Consider the following 20,300-nt stretch of genomic DNA (forward strand, 5'->3'; position numbering starts at 1 on the left):
CTCTACTATGCCATCAACAGTGCTAAACACGTCCCAATCAACTGAAACGAGCATGTGTGACCGCGGTGGCATGTTTACGTCCTCGTTAAAAACACACAACGGCGCGCGGAATCCTCTGACTTCTGGTATTTGGTAGCTCGGCGAGAAGGTTATTAGGCGCTCGCCAACATCGATTTAAAGAGTGCATCCCTAAAATAACGTCCATGAAGCACTCTGCGAGGACCATGAAACTGCCGACGAAATGAGCGTCATCAATGGTTATCCTGGCGATGCACTTCCCGATCGGCGTCATTAAATGGCATCCAGCAGATCGAATATGAAGTCCGCACCATGGTTGGTACCTTGACTTTCTTAAGCAAGTAGGCGAGGGCCTGGCTAATTATGGAGTAATCCGCACCGGTGTCAACAAGAAAAACGACTTTATGTACATCTAACAAGGTCGGCGCTTCAAATTCCGGCGAAAGCGATTCCCGTGGTATCCTTTTCGGTCGGAGGCATCGAGGTGTCTTGAAGGTCTTGCGAAGGTGTGCTGCGAGCAACCATGTCTGAGGTTGCTGCTTTTAGTTTCCCCGCGTAGGGCTAATAAATTAATAAATTAAATATAAATTACTAACACTCCGAAGTTGCGACGGCTAGGTGGAACTTCGTTCGCTGGGGACGGTGAACGACCTCTACGGTTCGGCGAGGTTTCTCGTCTGGCAGAAAGGTATTCCTCGATAGCAAGGGGTCTTTGCGCAAAGCTAGGACGCAGAGCCACGGGAGAAAATCCGCGAAGCCCAATTTCGCGGTACTTCTAGCAGCAATAAGGCATTCTTCGTCACAGTGAAGACATAGTGGCCGGTGGTCATTTGTGCGTCCGACGTGAGTGTTCCGCCCCTGTCGTTCTGGCGAAGTCTCCATTTGAACCAAAGATGCGGGCTGGTATGCACTCCCTGAAGTTATGGATCGGCCTGAGGTACCTGTTGGGGCACTGCAGCTGATGTGGCTGGTGCTATGTAACCGCCAATGCTTGCCGGATCTCCCGACGCGCGACGTCGGCGAAAGAAGCCAGCGAAGGTTCCGATGAGTCTATCCCGTGCAGCTGGAGCTGTTCCGTAACTATCGATCGCACGAGCTCAGGTGTGACCTGTCACTGTGCGAGTTATTTTCATATTTTCAATATATCGCTTATAACTCTTGTACTACGAACGTCACTGCAGACATCAAGATAACCCCATAATACCCTGGCGAAGATCCCCAAAATCCAAGCACGCGGCAGATAAAGTACACAAAGACATGTGAGGTGCCGACTCCGACGCCCTATCTAGTCATGGTTTTGTCTGTCGGCCTGTTTTGTCTGTTTTGTGCAATGAACTACACAAGGAAGGCCTTGATGCTGCTCGACTGACCATTTCTAAAATCCACTGGTTGTTCACGCAAGAACAGGTTACAGGGGTACTGTTGAACTATGTATGTATCTACTATTTTTGCAACGCTGCAACCTGTCTTGCTTCTGCTGTGGAATTGTCTTTTTGAGTTTGTACTAAAATGTGTTGAATTACATTGAAATTGTAACTCCCATTCCTGCACTGCTGCACCGTCGCACTGTATGAGTTCACGACCTCTGTCAAGCTGTTCTTACCGCTTTTATTTAGAACTCTTTTTTTTTTCGCAAAAGGAAATAAAATTGATTGCTTGATTGAACTGACAACGTAAAATTGAGCGTTAAAAAAACTCTCACATCTTCGATTCTGTTTTTTTGCAGAACGGACGTTCATATTCAGAAGGAAAGATGCGGTGTTGATATTTAAATACTTTAAGGGGACAGACAACCGATTTTTGTGGGCTGCATGTCGTCTAGCTCATATGAAAGCCAGCGTTTTATATACTGGGTAATCCCCAAAAAAATTTCGAAATAAGCAGGCGGAAATAATTTTAACTTTGCATTAAAATTTCTGAAGTCTGAAAGGTGGCGACACGTAGTGTCTAAACGTGACATTACGTTACGTGTCGAAACAACTCCGTGGATTTCAACGCGTGATACAAAAACCGCATGAAGGAATAGGAAAGATTGCACATTATTGTTGTTTTAGCCGGGGACAAGTTTTTAAATACCTCTTTTAAGCTCACGTGCAGTCAGAAGTATGTTACCGCACGGATCATTGTCATGGTTGCCAGCATTCCTTTTGGCGGACACGTATGGCTGGTGGATCTGAAAATTCCGATTTATAAAGTCCTAAGGCGCTATCAGCAAAACCGTTTCGGGTTAAGGTGTTTTAAATGATGCCCTTCCCATGCCGACGTCCCCGGCAACGAAGCTGCCCACCAGCATGCCCGAGATTTGACACACCGGGCTAGTCAGGAGATCGGCGAGCAGTGGCGTGTCTGTCCCCTTTTTACATACACACAAATCACGCAGCACTATCGCCTGCAGCGAACAATGTACCCTCCTCCACACAAAAACCTCACAAAATAGCAAGAACACCACCTTCGATGCATCCAAACCAACACCTTTCCCCACCCAACTAGAGCCCACATTCTGGCCCCCACCCTCTACTCCTCGGAATGCCGCTTCTGTAAGGCTCCGGGCACGCTTTACCACATTGTGTGGGGCTGCGAGAAGAACCCCAACCTTCCCCCCCTGCCCTTCCCCTCCCCTGAGCACTGGGAGAGAGCACTGTCCAGCTCGGACCCTGATGACCAGCTTTGGCTGGTGAAGAGGGCTCAAGAAGCCGGACGGTCTTAAGGCGTCCTGGAATGAGGACTCTTCCCCAAGGCGAACTGTTTATAGGGACGTTTATTCCTCCTCCTCCTTTCATTTGGGCTAAAGAAAATATACTCGACAAAATCGATTGTCTGTCCCTTTAAATAAAAAAAAAATCAAGAAAAAACGAACGAGCAACAGCCACAGTGATCGATGCTTCATTATCTAGATTATATTTAGAGTTCCTGGATCGCAGTCCTCACTTTAAGACGATCGCTTTGTCTCCAATAGAGAGTTGTAGCAGACCGGAGAGCCGGTCCCGGTATGGTACCCGGTACATCTGCGCATGCGCACAACCAGTTTTTCCGACACTGCGCACGCGCAGTAGCGCCGGTTGCCTACCGGGCACTGTACCGGGACCGGTTCTTCGCTCTGCTATAACTCTCTATTGTCTGTCCTCATGAGAAATTTTCCGTTCGAATACAAAACAGCGATTTACTTGGGTGCAATCTTTGGCGTTCCGTAGCAGCTCTCGGTGGCGCTTTGTCAGTGATCACGCCGGCGCTCGCGCGTCACGTGTGCCCGGACGTGTACGCCAGTGACGTGTGTAGTGTGTGCGGGCAACATCGCGCAACTCTGGCCCACATCCTGTGGGACTGTGCAGTGCACCCCGTGGAAGCTGCCGACCTCTACGGCCGGCTGCCGGACACCATAACGAGTGCCGTCTATTCGACGGACCTGAACGCACAAACTCTAGCCGTCCAGCAGCTCGAGGCTGCTCTCGCCAGGCAGAAGCGGAGCGAGTCGCAGACGGGGGGGAAAGGGACGAACTCCCGAGTACCTTTCGCGCACCGCTCACGCCGACACCGGCGGGGCCTAGTCCCGAAGACGTCGTGAACGTGGGTGGGATGTGGAGGCTCTGCGCATCCCGACCTCCCACTCCCTGCTGGCCATAAATAAAGTCTTTCTCTCTCTCTCTCTCTGGCGCTTTGTTAGATTTTCTGCAATAAATGCGTCGTTTTATGCAGAAATGCATTATAGTCGGGGGTTGTCGTGCGTCCCTTGGCCGGCGTGCGCAGCGCGTCTGATGATGATTGTGGCATGGTGCTCCTAGGGATTGGCCAACCAAACAATTCATCACGAGATAGCTTCGCGTTCAACCACCATCGTCATCTTCCCGTAGGGGAACCGCTGAAGAAGAAGAAGGAGAAGAAGACAAAGCTGCGAAGAGGAGGGCTGCGTGAGTTTTGGCTACCGTTATCCTCCTCGGCCGGCGCATCTTCCCGATCTGAACCCGGTCGAAGAGCGGCTCATCGCGCCTCGACTCCCCTTCATGAGCATCAGGCGGCTGACTCGAGGCAACGGGCAGTTTGGAATCAAGGGACAGGCGGTGAACGTGCCCATCGACGTATCGAAGGTTGTGCGGTGCCTTCCTCGCATGGTACCCGAGGACGTTGCGTTCGACGTTCACATCAAGCGGAGGCTGATGAGTCCGGCAACGTATACAAGCGCGGGTTGGTGAAGCGCGGCAACATCCTGGCTTGGCTCAAGCACCTGGAACACACCCCGCTGTATCGCGCCATCAACGTTCGGGTCGATTGGAGTCGGCTCGATCACTTCGATGACGGCGGCGAACGAGAGGAACCGCAGGAAGACGACGTCGATGATGCTGACGGTGAGTTCGAAACGATTCCCGACGACTTTGACGTGAACGATCCTCTGCAGTTGGCGGTTGCGTTCAACGCGGTCTCGAAGACGCTTCTCTATAACGAAGCGGAAATGACGGGTGTGGGAAAAGAAAAAAAATAAATGATTACGCTCACACTCTCGCCTCTCTCTTCGCCATTAATCGCATCACACTCATCGGTGCACCCAATGCATTTCTGCATTCTCACAATCCCCCTCGGGGAGGTGCGGGGATTTTTTCGCTTCCTTCAGTTCTTTTTTCTTTCCGAGGTAGAGATTACGTGCCGTCTGACGGGCGTACCTAACTATGATTCCAGAAATTAGCGCTTTGCGTGCACAGGGTGTATGTCAGTGACCTAACTGTGTTGCAATGGAGGAGCTCAAGTACACGTGATAGGGCGTTAACTTCCTGGATCGAATCTGTACCGGGAGGAGCAGGAATGCTATGAAATTCGGCGCAATTGTAGAATTCACGCTTCCACGCTTCCCTGCAATTGTCTCTGGATCTCCAATACCCGCCCGTTGTAACTCTTTTCCCACTTTTCACGAGCGAATGTATTTCCTTGTCCTCTCGATCCAAACGAGAGATTATCCCATCAAACTTTTGTGACACCTGCTGCCCCACTTTTTCTACATCTTTGTCAGTATCTTTCAACGGCAGCAATTGCCTTCTCGTCGGCAGGCATCTCGCCAGCACTTCGGCGCTTGTGAAGCACAAGCCGGCATGGTCTTCGCTCACTAGAAGAGGCCACCGATGATCATTATCAAAAGACGGGGTGCCCACGCCTGGCCCTTTTCACCGGGACTGGGCGCCACATATTTTCCGCAAGAGCAGACCCCACTGGTCGCTGTTAATACACATCCTATTTCCCCATTTTTTCCGTTATTCATGAAGTTCGTATTACCGCCAAAGTGAAACGGCTCGCGGTCGTCAAGCAATGAATCGACTCTAGAGTTTAGGTAAGGCAAATGGCTCTCGGTTTTTCGGTGGAAGTAAAATATTTTACTCGCTTAAGCCCTTCCAAGCGGACCCGGCGGGGAAACCTGTCCATCCGTCTGTAACGCTTGATGTACCACTCTTTCATCGCACGCAGATATGGTACTAGGGCTTAATTAGTGGATATCGGACTCTTTATATTTATACTGAAAGAAAGAAAGCCTTCTCAGCAATGCCTTTATATATATTTAATAGCTGAAAGGCGCTCGGTTGACGTAGAGAGCTCTATAGGGAAACCTGAATTCTAAGGTGATGCTGCGCTTCCGCTTCACCACAATGCACTTAGTTAAATCCATGCACACAACAATGAAGTTTCGGTGAATGACGATGCTGAGCGTGCGCTTTTACACAAAAATTACGTATGCGCAGTGGTCTTTCGCAATGTAAGCACGGCGTTCTGCATTGCATAGTGGTACAGTCCACACAACATTTTTGAGTCAAATGGTACGTGCGTTGCTGTCATTCGCCGAATTCGTTTTGATCGTGGCATGGATCGGTCACCCGAGCGCATTGTGGTGAAGCTGGACTACGAGATTGCCTTATAGTGTGAAGTCTTATTATCGAAGTTAATCAAGAAATTTCATCAAAGGCCCGTTGGCCACCAAGCTTTTATAATGTATTTCCAGCAATAAATTTATGTATAGTAGTGAATCCGATTCTAAACGGGTCATATGTGTAGCGTTTTGTATAGTATACATGGAATTTTATTCTACTGTATTTATAAGCAGTCCTAAGGCCTTGATTCTCATTCGGCAGTTTTTACAAATCTTTTTTTTTTCAGGTTAAAGAACTAAGGACTAAGCATGAGAATGTGTTGTTCCTAAATGCGGGAGACTTCTACCAAGGAACAGCATGGTACAGCATCCTGAAACACGTAATTGTTTCAGAGGTTATGGGAAATATGGGATATAATTATGTGGTGAGTAAGTTTTCCGTTTATCTCTTAAACGCGAATAAAACGGCTGTAAAATTGTCATTTTACTACCCCGTGTGGGTGTTTACTTCTATAGTGAGGTAAACGTAAAAAAAAAAAAAAAATGGTGCAGCTTGCGCTAGTGGTGCAAGGCTGGAGAAACAGCAGAGCTAGCGGCCCTTTTACCTTCGTCATTCACCCGGCTGTTGCATCTTACATAGATGCCCGAAATTGCCGCTGAAGGTTATCCATCACTGGCAGGGCCGCATCGTTTTGTCCGCAGGCTTTCACACCTCTCCCAAATTGGACCGCGTTAGCCGGCGCTAGAACCCGCAGTAAGCGGCTTCGCGAACTCGGCGCCTGTAGCGGAACTCGACGTCAGTGCTCCTCACTTCAGGCGCGAACGCACGTGAACTTGAGAGAATAACAGCACGCGAAAGATCACGCCACGAACGCTGGCTGAGTGTTCTCGAAGGTCGAGATGGCCGACGTCGGGCGCTTCTCACGAGCCGCACGCTCAAGTGCGCAAGGTATGTTTTCTTGGTATTTTTTGCGAGCTCCTCACGTGGCACAAGTCCACGCGCAAGCCTGGATGGCGCCGGGCGCTACTCGCGAGGCGCACGCTCACGTGGGCTCGGCTGGGGTGAGTTTTCCGGTAACGCTTCACGGCGGAACTAAAAGCCTAGGCAGCTCTACTGTTAAAATGTCCCCTGAACGAATTGTTTTATATTTTCTGCAGTTAGACGCCACCTATGTTTCTTGCTGATTTTTATTATGAATAAATAACACAAATCTTACTTGCTACGATAGTTGTAGTGGCGTATTTTTACAAGATTCTTGTTTGTGTTACCATTTAACATGCGCCACACCTAAATTTAGCCTTGGTAATCAGCCTTGAGCCGTACGGTTTCTCCATCAAAGCTCTTACTAAAGCAGTTCAAGTCCAACATCTAAACGTCAATGCGAAAAAATTCTTGAAGCCCCCTTCTTCACGCGACCGCTCATCGATGCTAGCGTGGTTGACCAAGTGCTACATTTTTCGCATATATTTGCAGCATAAATTAGGTTAGTTCACTCTATTGTTGCTTGTGCGTCAGCTATGTTATGCTTTTGTTAGTTGCTTCTGATGCGTCCATATTCCGGGATTTCTTTCGCTGCTGTTTGCTGCGTGTTGTTTCGGTGTAGATGAAAATTCTGCAGAAATTCAGAGAATTATTTACTAATACGTAGCATTCTTATGCCGCCTGTCTTGAGTGTGAGTTTTTTCCAGCCAAACTTATGGTTCCTTCTAAATCCTGTCCGACAAATTATCTCCATTTACGCAATTATAACGATTACAGGTGAAACTTTCGCGAAATCTATACATTGTTGTGGAAATGCCATGCGTATACGTTTTGACATTTCTCGTACTTTTTTATATTTTTGTTATTTTTTAGTTTTTCAAGATTTCGCTCTGCCAATTATCCCCATTTACGTTGCTCTAACGATAACATTTGGAACTTTCACGAAATCCGCATTATTGTGGAAATTCAGGGCGTTACACGATTCGACATTTCCGGTAATTATTTTACATTTCTCTTATTTTTTTAGTTTTTCAAAATTTCGCTCGACCAATTATCTCCATTTACGTTATTCTAACGATTACATTTAGAAATTTGGCGAAATCTGCATTTTTGTGGAAATGCAGGGCGTTACACGCTCCTGGCTGTGGGGGTACTCGGCAAAGGACGCTACGCATTAATTGAATTCATCTTTGACGACATTCTTGTACCTGTTTACAGCATAATCGTGATTTAGATTCGGGGCAGTCCACTAAGTTTAAAATTCATTATGTGAATTTTGAAGTGTATACACAGAAGAGTTGCACAAGATGCGGCCGGATTCAAGTAAAAGTGCGCTATTGCTGTATTCCGGACTCTTGCACAGAAAAAAACGTACGGGGGAAGGCGCAGGGAAAGTTTTTTTGAGTGTATATATTCTTGAAACGTCTCAGCTCGCGCGTAAACAAATCAATGTACGTGAGAACATTATGAAGACATTATGAAGTGCTTGTCTCGTAACCAGATATCAGGGAGTTTTAGCATATCGTTACCACGCTTGCGTTGAAGAGTTTGGTGCTGGGCCTGTTGGTATATATACTTTGAAGAGCGACGGAACCCAGCCTTGAAGACGCGTACACAAGGCGAGAACGGGACAACACACACGCTGGGACTAGCAACAATTTAATCAAAAAAAAAAATGCGAAGGAAAAAGAAGATCAGAGCATGCGCTGTAAGAAATAAAGTATAATGGCATGCTTATGACACATTTCAATATCGGCACTTTTCCTAATAACCTGAAAAAGCGTGGTGGTGCCGAATAACCGAATGTTCCGAATAACCGGCTTGCTTGCTTGTTTGATAGCGTTAGTGAGGGCACACCACGCACTCATTATGACCGTGCTTTCGCATTTGATATGCTTCTGTCAGCTCTCTCTCGCACTTTGTGCCCCCCCCCCCCTTCCCAATAATCTCGGTTTTTTTCAAAGAGGGGGTGCATCCACACCCTCTGCAATGGGAAGGCAGGTTTGTCCCTCCGCCTGATATTTCGTGTTTTTTTAGAGGAGCATTGAGAGAGCGCCCCGTCTTCCCTATGTACACTTCGTCGCACTTCAGCGGTATGTGGTAGATAACATTTGTAGTGTACTTCGTGAATTTTGTGGCATGGCGGGTAGTGCATATGTTCTTTGGTTTGAGCTTTACAACTTTGAGACAAAGGCTTGCCAGCTTACATGGTGCCGAAAACACTACGTGTACCCCGTGCCTAATGGCCACTTTCTAAATATTGTGCGAAATCTTGTGAATGTGCGGGATTACTTCCACTTTCGTACGATCCTCAAAAGCACTTGCGTGTACCATCCCACCCGATTCTTTTTTCATCTTGTTTAACTTTGTTTCCGCTACAGGCTTTCGAACACTATCAGGGAAACCAGCCGCCTTTAAACACCAAAACTTTGTTCCATTGAATGGTGACAGCTTTTCTTAAGGGCGTTGCTAAAACACAGTCATTCTACGCCGCGCTTGACTACCTTAGAATGTGAGGACTCGAATGGTAAAAGCTGTTTCTTAGTACATCTGAGAGTACATCTGACAAACGTGTTCAGAATTAGCACAGGTTAGTTTGAAGTCTAAAAATGTTATTGCATTCTGCGAAGCCAGGTCCTCGGGAAAATTTAACACTCGGCTGCACGCTTAAAAGAGCTATAAATGTCACATGACATCTATTCTAAGTCTGCAAGGTTCGTCAACGTGTACCGGAAGACCTTCACGGCCCTATCGTCAACCAAAGAGCAGCTCAGCGCATTGTCAAATTTGGAAAGGGTGGCGAAGGTCTTCAGGTATGTTGACGACCTTTCGATTTGTTAAACATGACGAACCCTGCGGAATTAGAATTAATGTCATGTGACATTTTTATCTCTTTTAAAGCGTGCAGCAGTTTTAAACTTTACCGAGGAACTAGCTTCTCAGAATGTAATAGCGTTTTTAGACTTAAACCAAACATTTTCTAATTCTGGACAAGTTTGCTGGATGTGCGCTCCCCGCACTAAGAAAGAGCTTTTATCATTCGAGCCATCTCATTCAAAGTTAATCAAGCGTGGCATAGCATCACTGTGTTTTAGCAACGACCTCAGGAAAAGCTGCCACCATTCAATGGAGAAAAGTTTTGGGGAACGAGTTCAGCGTTTTTAAAGGCGGCTGGTTTCCCCGATACTGTTTTAAAGCCGCTAGCCGAAACAAAGTTAAACACGATGAAAAAGGGGTCGGGTGGGAGGGTACGTAACAAGGGGAAGTAATCCCGCACATTCGCAATGTTTCACACAACATTAAAAAAAGTGACCATTAGGCACGGGGTAGGCGTTGTGTTTTCGGCACCGCGTAAGATGCCAAGCCTTTGTCCCAAAAATTTAAAGTTGGAAATTGAAAAGTGAGACAGAACACAAAAGCACAAAGTCGTCAACGTATACCGGAAGACATTCACAACCCCATCGTCAACCAAAAAGCAGCTCAGTGCATCGTCAAGTTTGGAAAGGGTGGCGAAGGTCTTCAGGTATGTTGACGACTTTTTGATTTTGTCTTCAGTCTCAACATGGATGGCGTGCCGGCTGGGCCATCTGTGCATGCGCTTGAGCTTTCGTTTGCGGCGACTAAACTTACAAATGTTAAACATGAGCTGTTTTTAGGTATCCACGTTGCTATTTGCTTTGAATTCAGCAAACGAGAACGGACGTTTCAGTCCAAACCGATCTTAGGCGCACTACAGGTAAAGTGTGGACTAAGTTTCAATCCAAATATAAAAAAGGCAGTGCCTTTATGCCACAGAATTTTTTTAAAATTTGGTTATAAGCGAGAAATGTCGCTATTTAAGGTCCGCATACTTCGAGATTGGCTTGTTTTCTGCGATGGTTTCGTCATCGCGATGAGTTGTCAAGAACATAAAGAAATTGCCCGAGTCTGCTGACGTCCGATACCATGCTATCGCGCGCGTTCGGCGCTATTCTTTTCAGTTATTCATACAAATTATCAATAAATAACAAGGCGAGAGCTTTAAATTCCCCACTGCACAATAGACAGTAGTTGTTGTTGCCTGGTACAGAAGATGGCCGCCCCTGTAAATAGTAGAACATGCATCTGTTTTATCATTCATGTCGTAATTAAATGCGGGTCTCAAATATATGAACTGAGGGCTTTACTTCCCCTCTACACAGAATGTAACCAGCGGCGGAGCTAAAGCTATCCTATGTCTGCGTGCGGCGCTGACATCCTATCGCGTAACATCTGAACGTGGTGGCACGCGAGTAGAACAATTAAAAACACCACAGTTCGCGAGAACTCTGATTCTGGGAAAGCTGTGCCGTGAAGTGGCTGTCTGTCGAAGCAATTCGAGCAGAATGGCTAATTGGTTGATTGATTGATGATTAGGTTTAACGCGCCGACGCTACACGGGCGACGAGGCGCGTCGTAGTGGAGGGCTCCGGATTAATTTTGACCATCTGGGGATATTTAACGTGCGCCGAAATCTCAAACACACGGGCGTTTTCGATTCTCGATTACATCAGAAAAACAGCCGTGTGGCCGGGAATCAAACCCGCATCCTTGGGCTTAGCAGCACAGAGAATAGCTAATTGGGCGAGTTCGGGCACTTGTATAGTGGGGAACAGCGCAAAACAACGGTGCCAAGAGAGAAAAGCCAATAGCTGCAGCAAGTAATTTATAAGTAAAAAAATAGCATTAATATTTTATTTATAAATCTACTCGAGTGCTTCTTTTGTAGTCTTCACAGTCAAGTATGCGAATTCGCGCGTTTGAAGAAGTTCCAACATAACCGCAGTATAGTGTATAGGCGCTGGATACTTTATGTTTCGTGTTTTATTTGTGGTGTATATCAGAAATAAACATGTGATATGTAGTACTTACACTATGAAATTTCAGTTTGCACCACTTTCAGGGCGTCGCACCTTTGTATAAGTGGGGACTGCGTATTCGTTGTGACAGCACAGACCTCATATATTCCTAGCTTTGTCAAAATAAAATGGCGCATGTATATTTTTTCCCCATTATTGTTTATAGTTTCCTTGATTACGACTGCACGTTACTAACAAGAATATCGCGAAAATATGGTGCTTGACGATATTGCTCAAAAATGAAATAATTGAACCTTTTCCTGTAAACTGCAGTGTGAATAAAGATCCCCCAGGAACCTTGCTTCCAAATAATAACTGTAAAAAGCATGCCAGTTAACCAAAAATAAACTCTGAAAACTTAAAACTTTAAGCTTGTGGCGTGCTTTTTGTGTTCTTCCTCCGACCCTGCAACACCACTCGGCGGCAATGCGGAAAAGGAGGCAACACACACGATTCAATGCCACCATGGTGCTGCAAACAGGTTGCTGATACACTAAAATATAGGCATAATTATACCTTTCCACTTTTTCCTTTACAGCCCTCACTACCAACCCAACGATCGCTTATTCATATAGCGCCACAAGCGCAACAAAATGAATGAACGTGGTTTCACTAACTCGACCTTTCTTGCCAAGGTTGGCCGTGCAGCTTTTGTTGGCTGTCAGACATTGGCCTAATTTATGGCAAGGTAGTTTTGTGACTCACATAAGTAGGTCTTTAAATGCCAGTTCTTCTTTATTGAATGCAGTGCCTCGGAAATCACGAGTTCGACGATGGACCGAAAGGGCTCGCCCCTTTCTTAAGAGCTATGAATACATCAAATGTTACCGTTGTGAACACAAACGCAGACTTTAGCAATGATGATTACCTAAAGGATATCTACCTCCCGAAGTCTGTCACAATAACAGTCAACGGAACGGAAATCGGCATACTCGGAGCAGTCCTTCACGAGACAGCACATCTTTCCAACCCAGGTGAGGGCCACGCACATAATGAGTTGGGCTCACTGACAGAATAGCATGTGACGGCGCAAACTGCATTGACGGATACTATTCGCAAAAACGCAACTTGGGGTTTAGTGGCACTCATTGTGATCATTTTCCAGTGTTGCTCTACAATGGATTGATCAGTAATGTTGTGTCAGAACGGAAAGCCAGTGGCGAAAGGGGGGGGGGGGGGGGGGCAAATATCTAACGGCCGCCTTTTTTACCCACATCACATTCACACAGGTTAAAAAAAAAACGTTAAATGCACATGCCTGTATTATTCGATCACATCAGTGCAGCAAACATTGAACACGTAATACAATGCCAAAAATTAGTCTGTTAATAGCAGATCTCCAGGATTAGCAGTTATACTCGGCTTAGCCAGTATTTTAGTGGAAAATGTACACGTAATTGTGTCTAATGTTAATTAGGAATCGTAGATAACATAAGGCTTACAAGAGACATTTATAAAATTGACAAGATCATTTAGCCGTTCAGATCTTGTTATGGGCACAATGTTTTTCAAAATGTAAAATCTTTTAGCTCACTTCTATTAAAAATACCTCTAAACTCAAAGACCATTTAGAAAGCTTTAAAGCTTCAAGAGGTATTGTTATTTGTTAAAACACGTTTAAAAATTCATAAGTTTGTTGCCTACGTTTGCGTGGCCACATTTAGACGTAAAAAACAAATTCCTGGTTTTTCATGGTCGGATGTTCAGCTATTTGTGAAACCCGTTGAACAGTTTCAATAAAGTTATGAGATTAACATATGTTAGGTATTTCTTATAACGTGAACAATCTTTGTTTTAAACGCTCAAGCCACGTACTTTAATTTAGCCTCATTTACGGCGTAATTAAAAAAATCTTGGCACTTATTGGTAGGTATCATTAATCTAATTTCATGATGTTACGGGTAGTGTCGGAGTTGTATAAAGGCGTTCGTGGCAAATTTTGTTTATTTAATATAGTTAGGAGTAAAATATTCTAAAATCCTGAAAATCATTTTTTGTATGAATTTGTAAGAATAACCTTTACAGGCAAACTCAAATGTGATGACGTTAGGGCCTGAGATACGTTGTGAGGTTTCCGGAAACATGCTTAATCCCTATGTTGTTCGTTTAACCTGGTTAATTACGGAATTTATAAAAAAAAAAAACGAAATAAGTTTTTAGGCAGGCGCATGACGGACCTTAAGACATAAAAACCAATTAGATAACTTCATGGGCGTAAGTTACATTATGGAAGTGTAGTCAGATTTTATTCACCGCATCACCGAAACCCCCTTTACTTTCCCTCCCCTGAGCAGTGGGAGTCAGCTCTGACTAGCTCGGAATCGGCACGACAACTCACCCTGTGAGGCGAGCACTGGAATCGCCGAGGGCGCGCGGCCTCCCGGACATGAGAGGCTGACCACTTCCCCTTCCCTTCCCCTCAAGCACAAATGAAACGTTTTACTACCCCCCCCCCCCCCCACCACCAATATCTCCCTTAGCAGCAATATGGTTTGTTGACATGGAAGAGGAGGCAAACATTTTACGGAGCCAAATTAATATAAAAAAAAATCTGCAGAAATTAAGAGAATTGTCTAACAATGCGTGCCATTCTTATGCCGCTTGTCTATCTTTACGGCAACTTCCCGGTTTTTCTATATTCCGTCCGACCAATTATTTTCATTTACGCTATAATAACGAACAAAGGTGGAACTTCCGCGAAATCTTCATTTTTGTGGAAATGCAGGGCGTTACACGGTTCGCCATTTTCGCTATTTTTTTTTCTATTTTTCTCATATTGCGACAACCATTAGCATTCATTGACCCGGCCAACGGTCACCACCCACTATCATCTGTTCCTGAGCTCAGCTTTCGTCATAATCATCAGTCCACCATTGGAAATCATCGACCGACGGCCAGTGAACGACGGCGTCGTTCGCTCTCGGCAAGCGCGTGGACGCTGCTGTAGTACCCATCGAATTCGTGGCAATAAAGCCAATTCTATTAACCTTAAACCACCAAGACCCATCGTGTTATCGGTGGCAGTATTTTGGTCTTTCAAAATTTATTCCGACCAGTTATCTCCATTTGCGCTATTACAGCGATTACAAGTGGGGCATTCGCGAAATCTGCATTATTGTGAAAATTCAGGGCGTTACACGGTTTGCCATTTTCGCAATTTCTTTGTTTTTTATTATTTCTTGTTTTCTCGAAATTCTGTTCGACCATTTGTCTCCATTTACACCATTATAGCGATTAAAGGTGGAACTTCAGCGAAATCTGCATTGTTGTGGAAATGCGCTGCGTTACGCGGTCCTGGCTGCGGTTGTACTTAGCAAAGAAGGCCACGCATTAATAAAAATCATCGATGAGTGGCGCCATCCAGTCAGGAAGCCGTGCGCTTCCGAAGCCCGCGTGGACAGGTCGTTCAGACGCCCCTGGTCCTCCGGGGGATGCTTATACCCGCGTTCAGAGGATGGGGGAGGGTGGGGAAATGGGGAAATAGTTTGCAGCACCACACGGGATGAACTGTGGTGGCGGGAAGATTGCGGGAGTTACAGAGGTAAAAGAAGGTGGACGGGGACATGTACGAAAGCCCTGTGGAGCTGCATTAGGTGCCGGGTAGAGTTCCTGTATTGCTCCCTACGGGAGCAAGAGTTGCGCATAGGTCCGCCATCTTGACCGCCGAGCATCCAAAGCAGCGTGGGAAAGCCAACCGTCGGGCTTGAAGGAGTCGTGCGCAACGCGCGAGGGGAGCGTGAGCGCGCCCCGACGTCGCTGCTTTTTTTTTTTTGTAACGCGTGCTTTGCTTTATTATTAGGGGTGTGCGCATACTCGAATACGAATAGAATAGCAGCTCTGCGAATACTTCGTTTCGCGAATCGAACATTTACTATTCGACTTTTCTAATAGTAGAATAGATTTTTCATTTTTCTCATCATGGCCCGTGATCGTAGTTCTCCCGTGTTTTCGCATCATATTCATCGCACAGGTGAGCTGCTGAGCTAACCAGCAGGTTAACTCAGCAGCGAGTAGTTACTACATGTACTGTTCTCAATATGCTGAGTGCTTCACGTCGCACATGCGCAGCAAAACGCAGTCGCACGCGTAGCTGCTTTGAAATGAAAATTGGTATTTCCCGTCTGAAGCATACGACCTGCAAACCGAGTGAACATCAATTTACAGTTCCCGAACATTGCCAAGAAGTTTTAAATCATGGTTGTAACCTGATTACTTCACAAAGAATTTTTTTATCGGCTACGGATATAAAAAATTGCGTTACGGCCAGTGGCTGCTCAGCTTAAACTTCTGGATTGAGCAAGAAATATATCTACTTGCCACGGAAACGGGGTGTGGATAATTAGCAGAACCAGACGAAAATGGTGGCCAATAGTTTTCAATACATGCTCCTTGAGGCTGAATGGCACTGCAGGAGCATATACAGGAAGTAACATAACAGCAATAAACATTAAACGTGTAACTCTCATAATGCACAGAAGAGGGCTTTAATTGACCATTCAATATATTCAATATTTTTCTTACCTTCATTTAAAAGTGAAATCACTATTTAAAATTTCTACGTTTCACAAACAATGCAGCTCATGGAAAGAAGCATACTTTGGCTCATATTCCCAGGATGTTTACAGAAATTGAGGGTGTCCAGCCATGCAGCAGAAAAGACAAGCAGTTTCTCGAGTTATAACTTTTATTATTCACTCATTCAGCACACAATCACTGAGACATTTAAAACGATGAGCAACACAAATTTCTTGTAAATGCTGCTGAAAAAACCCATGATCTCAAAATTAGAGTAATATGTACAGCCTCCCAAAATGGCTTCTTAACAGCCAAACACAGACAAAAGTTACGTCAGCTATAAGACACATTTTGAGCCACACTTCCGGCTTAGTACAGGCTTCCACCCTGTTTTGCCATCTTTGCCTACTATCTACAGTTGCGTAAACATGTCGATAAGAGCGCAGAAAAGCAGTCACGGTTGGAGAGAAAAAAACAATGCACCATGAATGCCAAAACACAATCACATTAATGGACACTTTGACTCAGAATACGCATCCCGACACTTTTTGAGCCACACTTCCCAGACTGCTGCAACTTCAACAAGAGCTGAGCCTTTTTTTGCTTCAGTGCAAACCGCATTCGGCAAAGAAAAAAATGCTTCGCAGCTTTCTCAGCAACATTATGGCACATAGGGAGTCAGCATACCCGTCAGCTTTTTTTTCAAGCAATTTCTGCAGGCTTTCAATGCTGCACTTGGATTCCAGCAGACCAGTCTCATTAGCCCGAAACAAACTTTCACGCAGTCTGAGGAGCTTTACCAGTTCATGTGAAGGCACCTTCAGTGGATTTCGCCCATGCTGGACGTAGCACTTGAGAGCTATCAACTCTGGAACCTCCCTGTTGTTATCAACAAGGCTAGACTTACAGCTGCGATACAGTTTGTGCTTATGAATAAGTGGATAAGCGATGTAACCAGCAAAGTATTGTAAACTGTCTTCTTCTTCCTCGCACAACTCAAAAAGGTCGTCATCCAGTGGCTCAGTCACATCTCCTTCACAATCTTTTGCCAGGTCCTTCTTTTCAGCCAAGAAAAACAAAAGGTTCTGGGAATCATAGACTGCGTATGAACCATGCCTAACAAGTTAAACAAGTTAAACAAGCACTAACAAGTTAAAAAGTAGTCCGAATAGAAACGTACCAAGGCCACGGAAGTAAATTGCCACAAAGCAGAAGAAAAACAAAACAGCTTATGGCTATCGCACCGTTTTAAAGGAGCCATGAAGACAAAATACAAGTTGGGTTTATTAGAAAGACTGCTTATTCCCGATAATAATGACACCAATATCATCGCAATCTTCGAACAAATAATGGAGATATGAAAGAAAACGTGTAAAGCAGTTGCGACCCCGTAGCCAATTTCCCGCAACTTTTCTATGACGTCACAGAACCTTGTTTGTTCGATTGGCGGCCGCCTAACTCACCTGTCGCGACGAGGCATGACTGGACGTCTGTAATGGGTCCTCTAGTTCCATTTGACTGCATCACTTGAATGCTAACGTGCAGTTAACGCACTGAAAATTATGTTTTATTGTTGGCCCGTATGACGTCATTCTTGCTCATAACACGTCACTGTGGCGCAAAGTTTGAAAGTTTTTAAATACTTCTTGCTTTTTTTCGTTAAAAAAACATCTTTTGTGGCTGTAACGAAGCTGAGTGAGATACTGAGTCCTAGTTATTTCAAATTAAACGAAGTTGTATTTTCTCTTCATGGCTCCTTTAAGCGGCGCTACGCCAACAAAAATACGCCCTGTAACCGATGATGGTATATGCTCCGCATTTTCCTTTCGAATTCCTGAACCTGATTACCAGTGAATAAAAGAAACGCGGGACAGTTTCAAGCAATAAAGGAAACTTTACCTCGCATATTCTTGCTGCTCTGGATGTTGGGGGTGAACGGCGTAAACGCAACAGCCACTGAAGGCGACGGCGGAGAACAGATTTCCCGTACGGAATCGAGAAGAAGGCTTTCCCGCTGCTTTCCGCACGGTTTGTGCAATGCGGCGCACAGCACCCCGTCATGGCAACGATTAGGCTACTCACATGACCGCGTACTGAAGTTGTGCAAAAAAGATACTCTTCATGTACTAGCGTGTTGCGGCTTGTCGCTTTCGCGCTACGAACTACGAATGCGACATGGCAGCGGCGCAAAATGTACGAAAGACGCCGACAGCAGAGGGCAGCAGCGGCGTTGCAGCCGCATCGCCGGCTTCTCTGCGGTGCGTGGAGGCTTTTTGGGCACGTGACGGCGATCAGCGAATAGGGTCGTGAGCGGCGAATGGAAATCAAAGGCGCAACTCTTGCTCCCGTAGGGAGCATATACAGTAACTCTAGTGCCGGGTTGTTCTCTGCGCCACGTTCGGACCGCGGCAGTAGTGGACGAAGGGCGTGGAGGTGGTTAGCAGAAGTGATTGTAACGATAGTGAACGAGGAGGCCAGTTATATCTGAAGGGTAAAGGGTAGAACAGAGGTTTGGATGCCGAGTGGTTATCCTCGAACGGGGAGGCCTGAAGTTGAAAATGATTTTATTTATTTATTTATTTATTTATTTATTTATTTATTTATTTATTTATTTATTTGTACCCTCACGACCATATCATAGTACAGAGGGGAGTGGTTTACAAACAGAACAGAACAGAAGCAGGGCATTATGCGATACAAAATTTTTTCGTGTTTATTAGCTAAGCCCTTTTCAAATCGTTGGTGAACTTGGATGGTGGCTGTAAGTGGGGGAATGTAGTTCGATTCAATGGGTGTACGAGGTATATACGACTGAAAAAATACTGTTGGTTGGGCATGATGACACTCATAGTTTGTGAACGTGATCTGAACGAGGTGATGTATGTTGTGGAATTGCTACCCCGGTCAGAACCTTATTACCGCTATGCGCGGGAAATCCCCAGGACTCATTGAGGCTTGTGTCTCTTAAAAACCGGAGGATCAGGCGCAAAACGTCTTCCCTGTGATCCAATGGACTTTAGAGAAAATGACATCGTCCAAAGAGGAATGCGGAGCGGCTCTCCTTCGAAGTTATTTAAGCAAAGCTAACCCCTCCGTCGCATGCTCTCGGCAGTCTACGAGAACATGTCCGATGTCACCTGTTACACAGCACCTTGCGCACAGAGGTGGGAAGATCAACTTCAACTTATGGAGCCACGCCAATGTCCGCGCTGGGTTGGTCCGATTGAGGAACAGTAAGGATGCCTCCTTTGGTAACAAAAGGTTGACGTTGTGGTCGCCAAAGATATCGGAAATGTTCAATCAATCAATCAATCAATCAATCAATCAATCAATCAATCAATCAATCAATCAATCAATCAATCAATCAATCAATCAATCAATCAATCAATCAATCAATCAATCAATCAATCAATCAATCAATCAATCTTTGTTTTGTTCTTCGAGAGGAAGAAAGGGAGGACTGCGGAAATAAGCTGCGCACTAGCAGCTTGACAAAGCCCGCGCCCCCCGATACAGATTTGTGCAGCAGCAGTATAGTAGTAGTAGTACTGCCACTTTATTTTACACTGGGTTCAGGGTAGGGGGGTGGCGGAGGCCCAAAGGGCCCCCGCGACGTCCAGGGCTCTGTCCGTGACGGCTTCTTGCGTTGCGAGGTCAGAGCTCCCCAGAGCCTGCTCCCAGTGAGAAGGGGAGGGGAAAGGGGGGAAGGGGTCGCGCGGACACTCACAGAGCGAGTGGAAGAGAGTGTCCAGCGCGCCACATGAGGGGCAGTGAGGGGAGGTGAATTGGTGTGGGTGAGTGTGCACAAGGAGAGTGCGGTGTGGGAAAGTGTGGGTTTGTAAGAGCCGCCACATGTGCGCTGCCGGCGGAGTAAGTGAAGGGTGCGGGGGAGGTAGGTTCCTGCGGAGGAGGCGGTAATGTTGAGTTATGTCCCTGTACGTAAGTAGGTACGCGTGGGACATTTCGGGGATGCCGTGTGTAGGCGTAAAAGAAACGGGAGCCCGGGATATCAAAGCTCGGGCGTGTTGGTGTGCCGTCTCATTACAACCTACGCCGGTGTGGGCCG

The 20,300-nt window shown here is 45.9% G+C and overlaps 1 protein-coding gene across 1 annotated transcript in view; it reads left to right on the forward strand.

The window, feature by feature from the left end:
- LOC144166021 (protein 5NUC-like) overlaps positions 1 to 20,300 on the forward strand; it is a 97,365-nt gene that overhangs the window by 14,686 nt on the left and 62,379 nt on the right. Inside the window, exons 2-3 of the mRNA XM_077695690.1 lie at positions 6,148 to 6,285; positions 12,468 to 12,693. Coding sequence (XP_077551816.1) covers positions 6,148 to 6,285; positions 12,468 to 12,693 — 364 coding nt within the window. The remainder of the gene's footprint in view (positions 1 to 6,147; positions 6,286 to 12,467; positions 12,694 to 20,300) is intronic.

This window comes from Haemaphysalis longicornis, unplaced genomic scaffold (assembly GCF_048455015.1).
Source record: "Haemaphysalis longicornis isolate Haplotype H1 unplaced genomic scaffold, Haemaphysalis longicornis Haplotype H1 scaffold_156, whole genome shotgun sequence".
NCBI lineage: Eukaryota > Metazoa > Arthropoda > Arachnida > Ixodida > Ixodidae > Haemaphysalis > Haemaphysalis longicornis.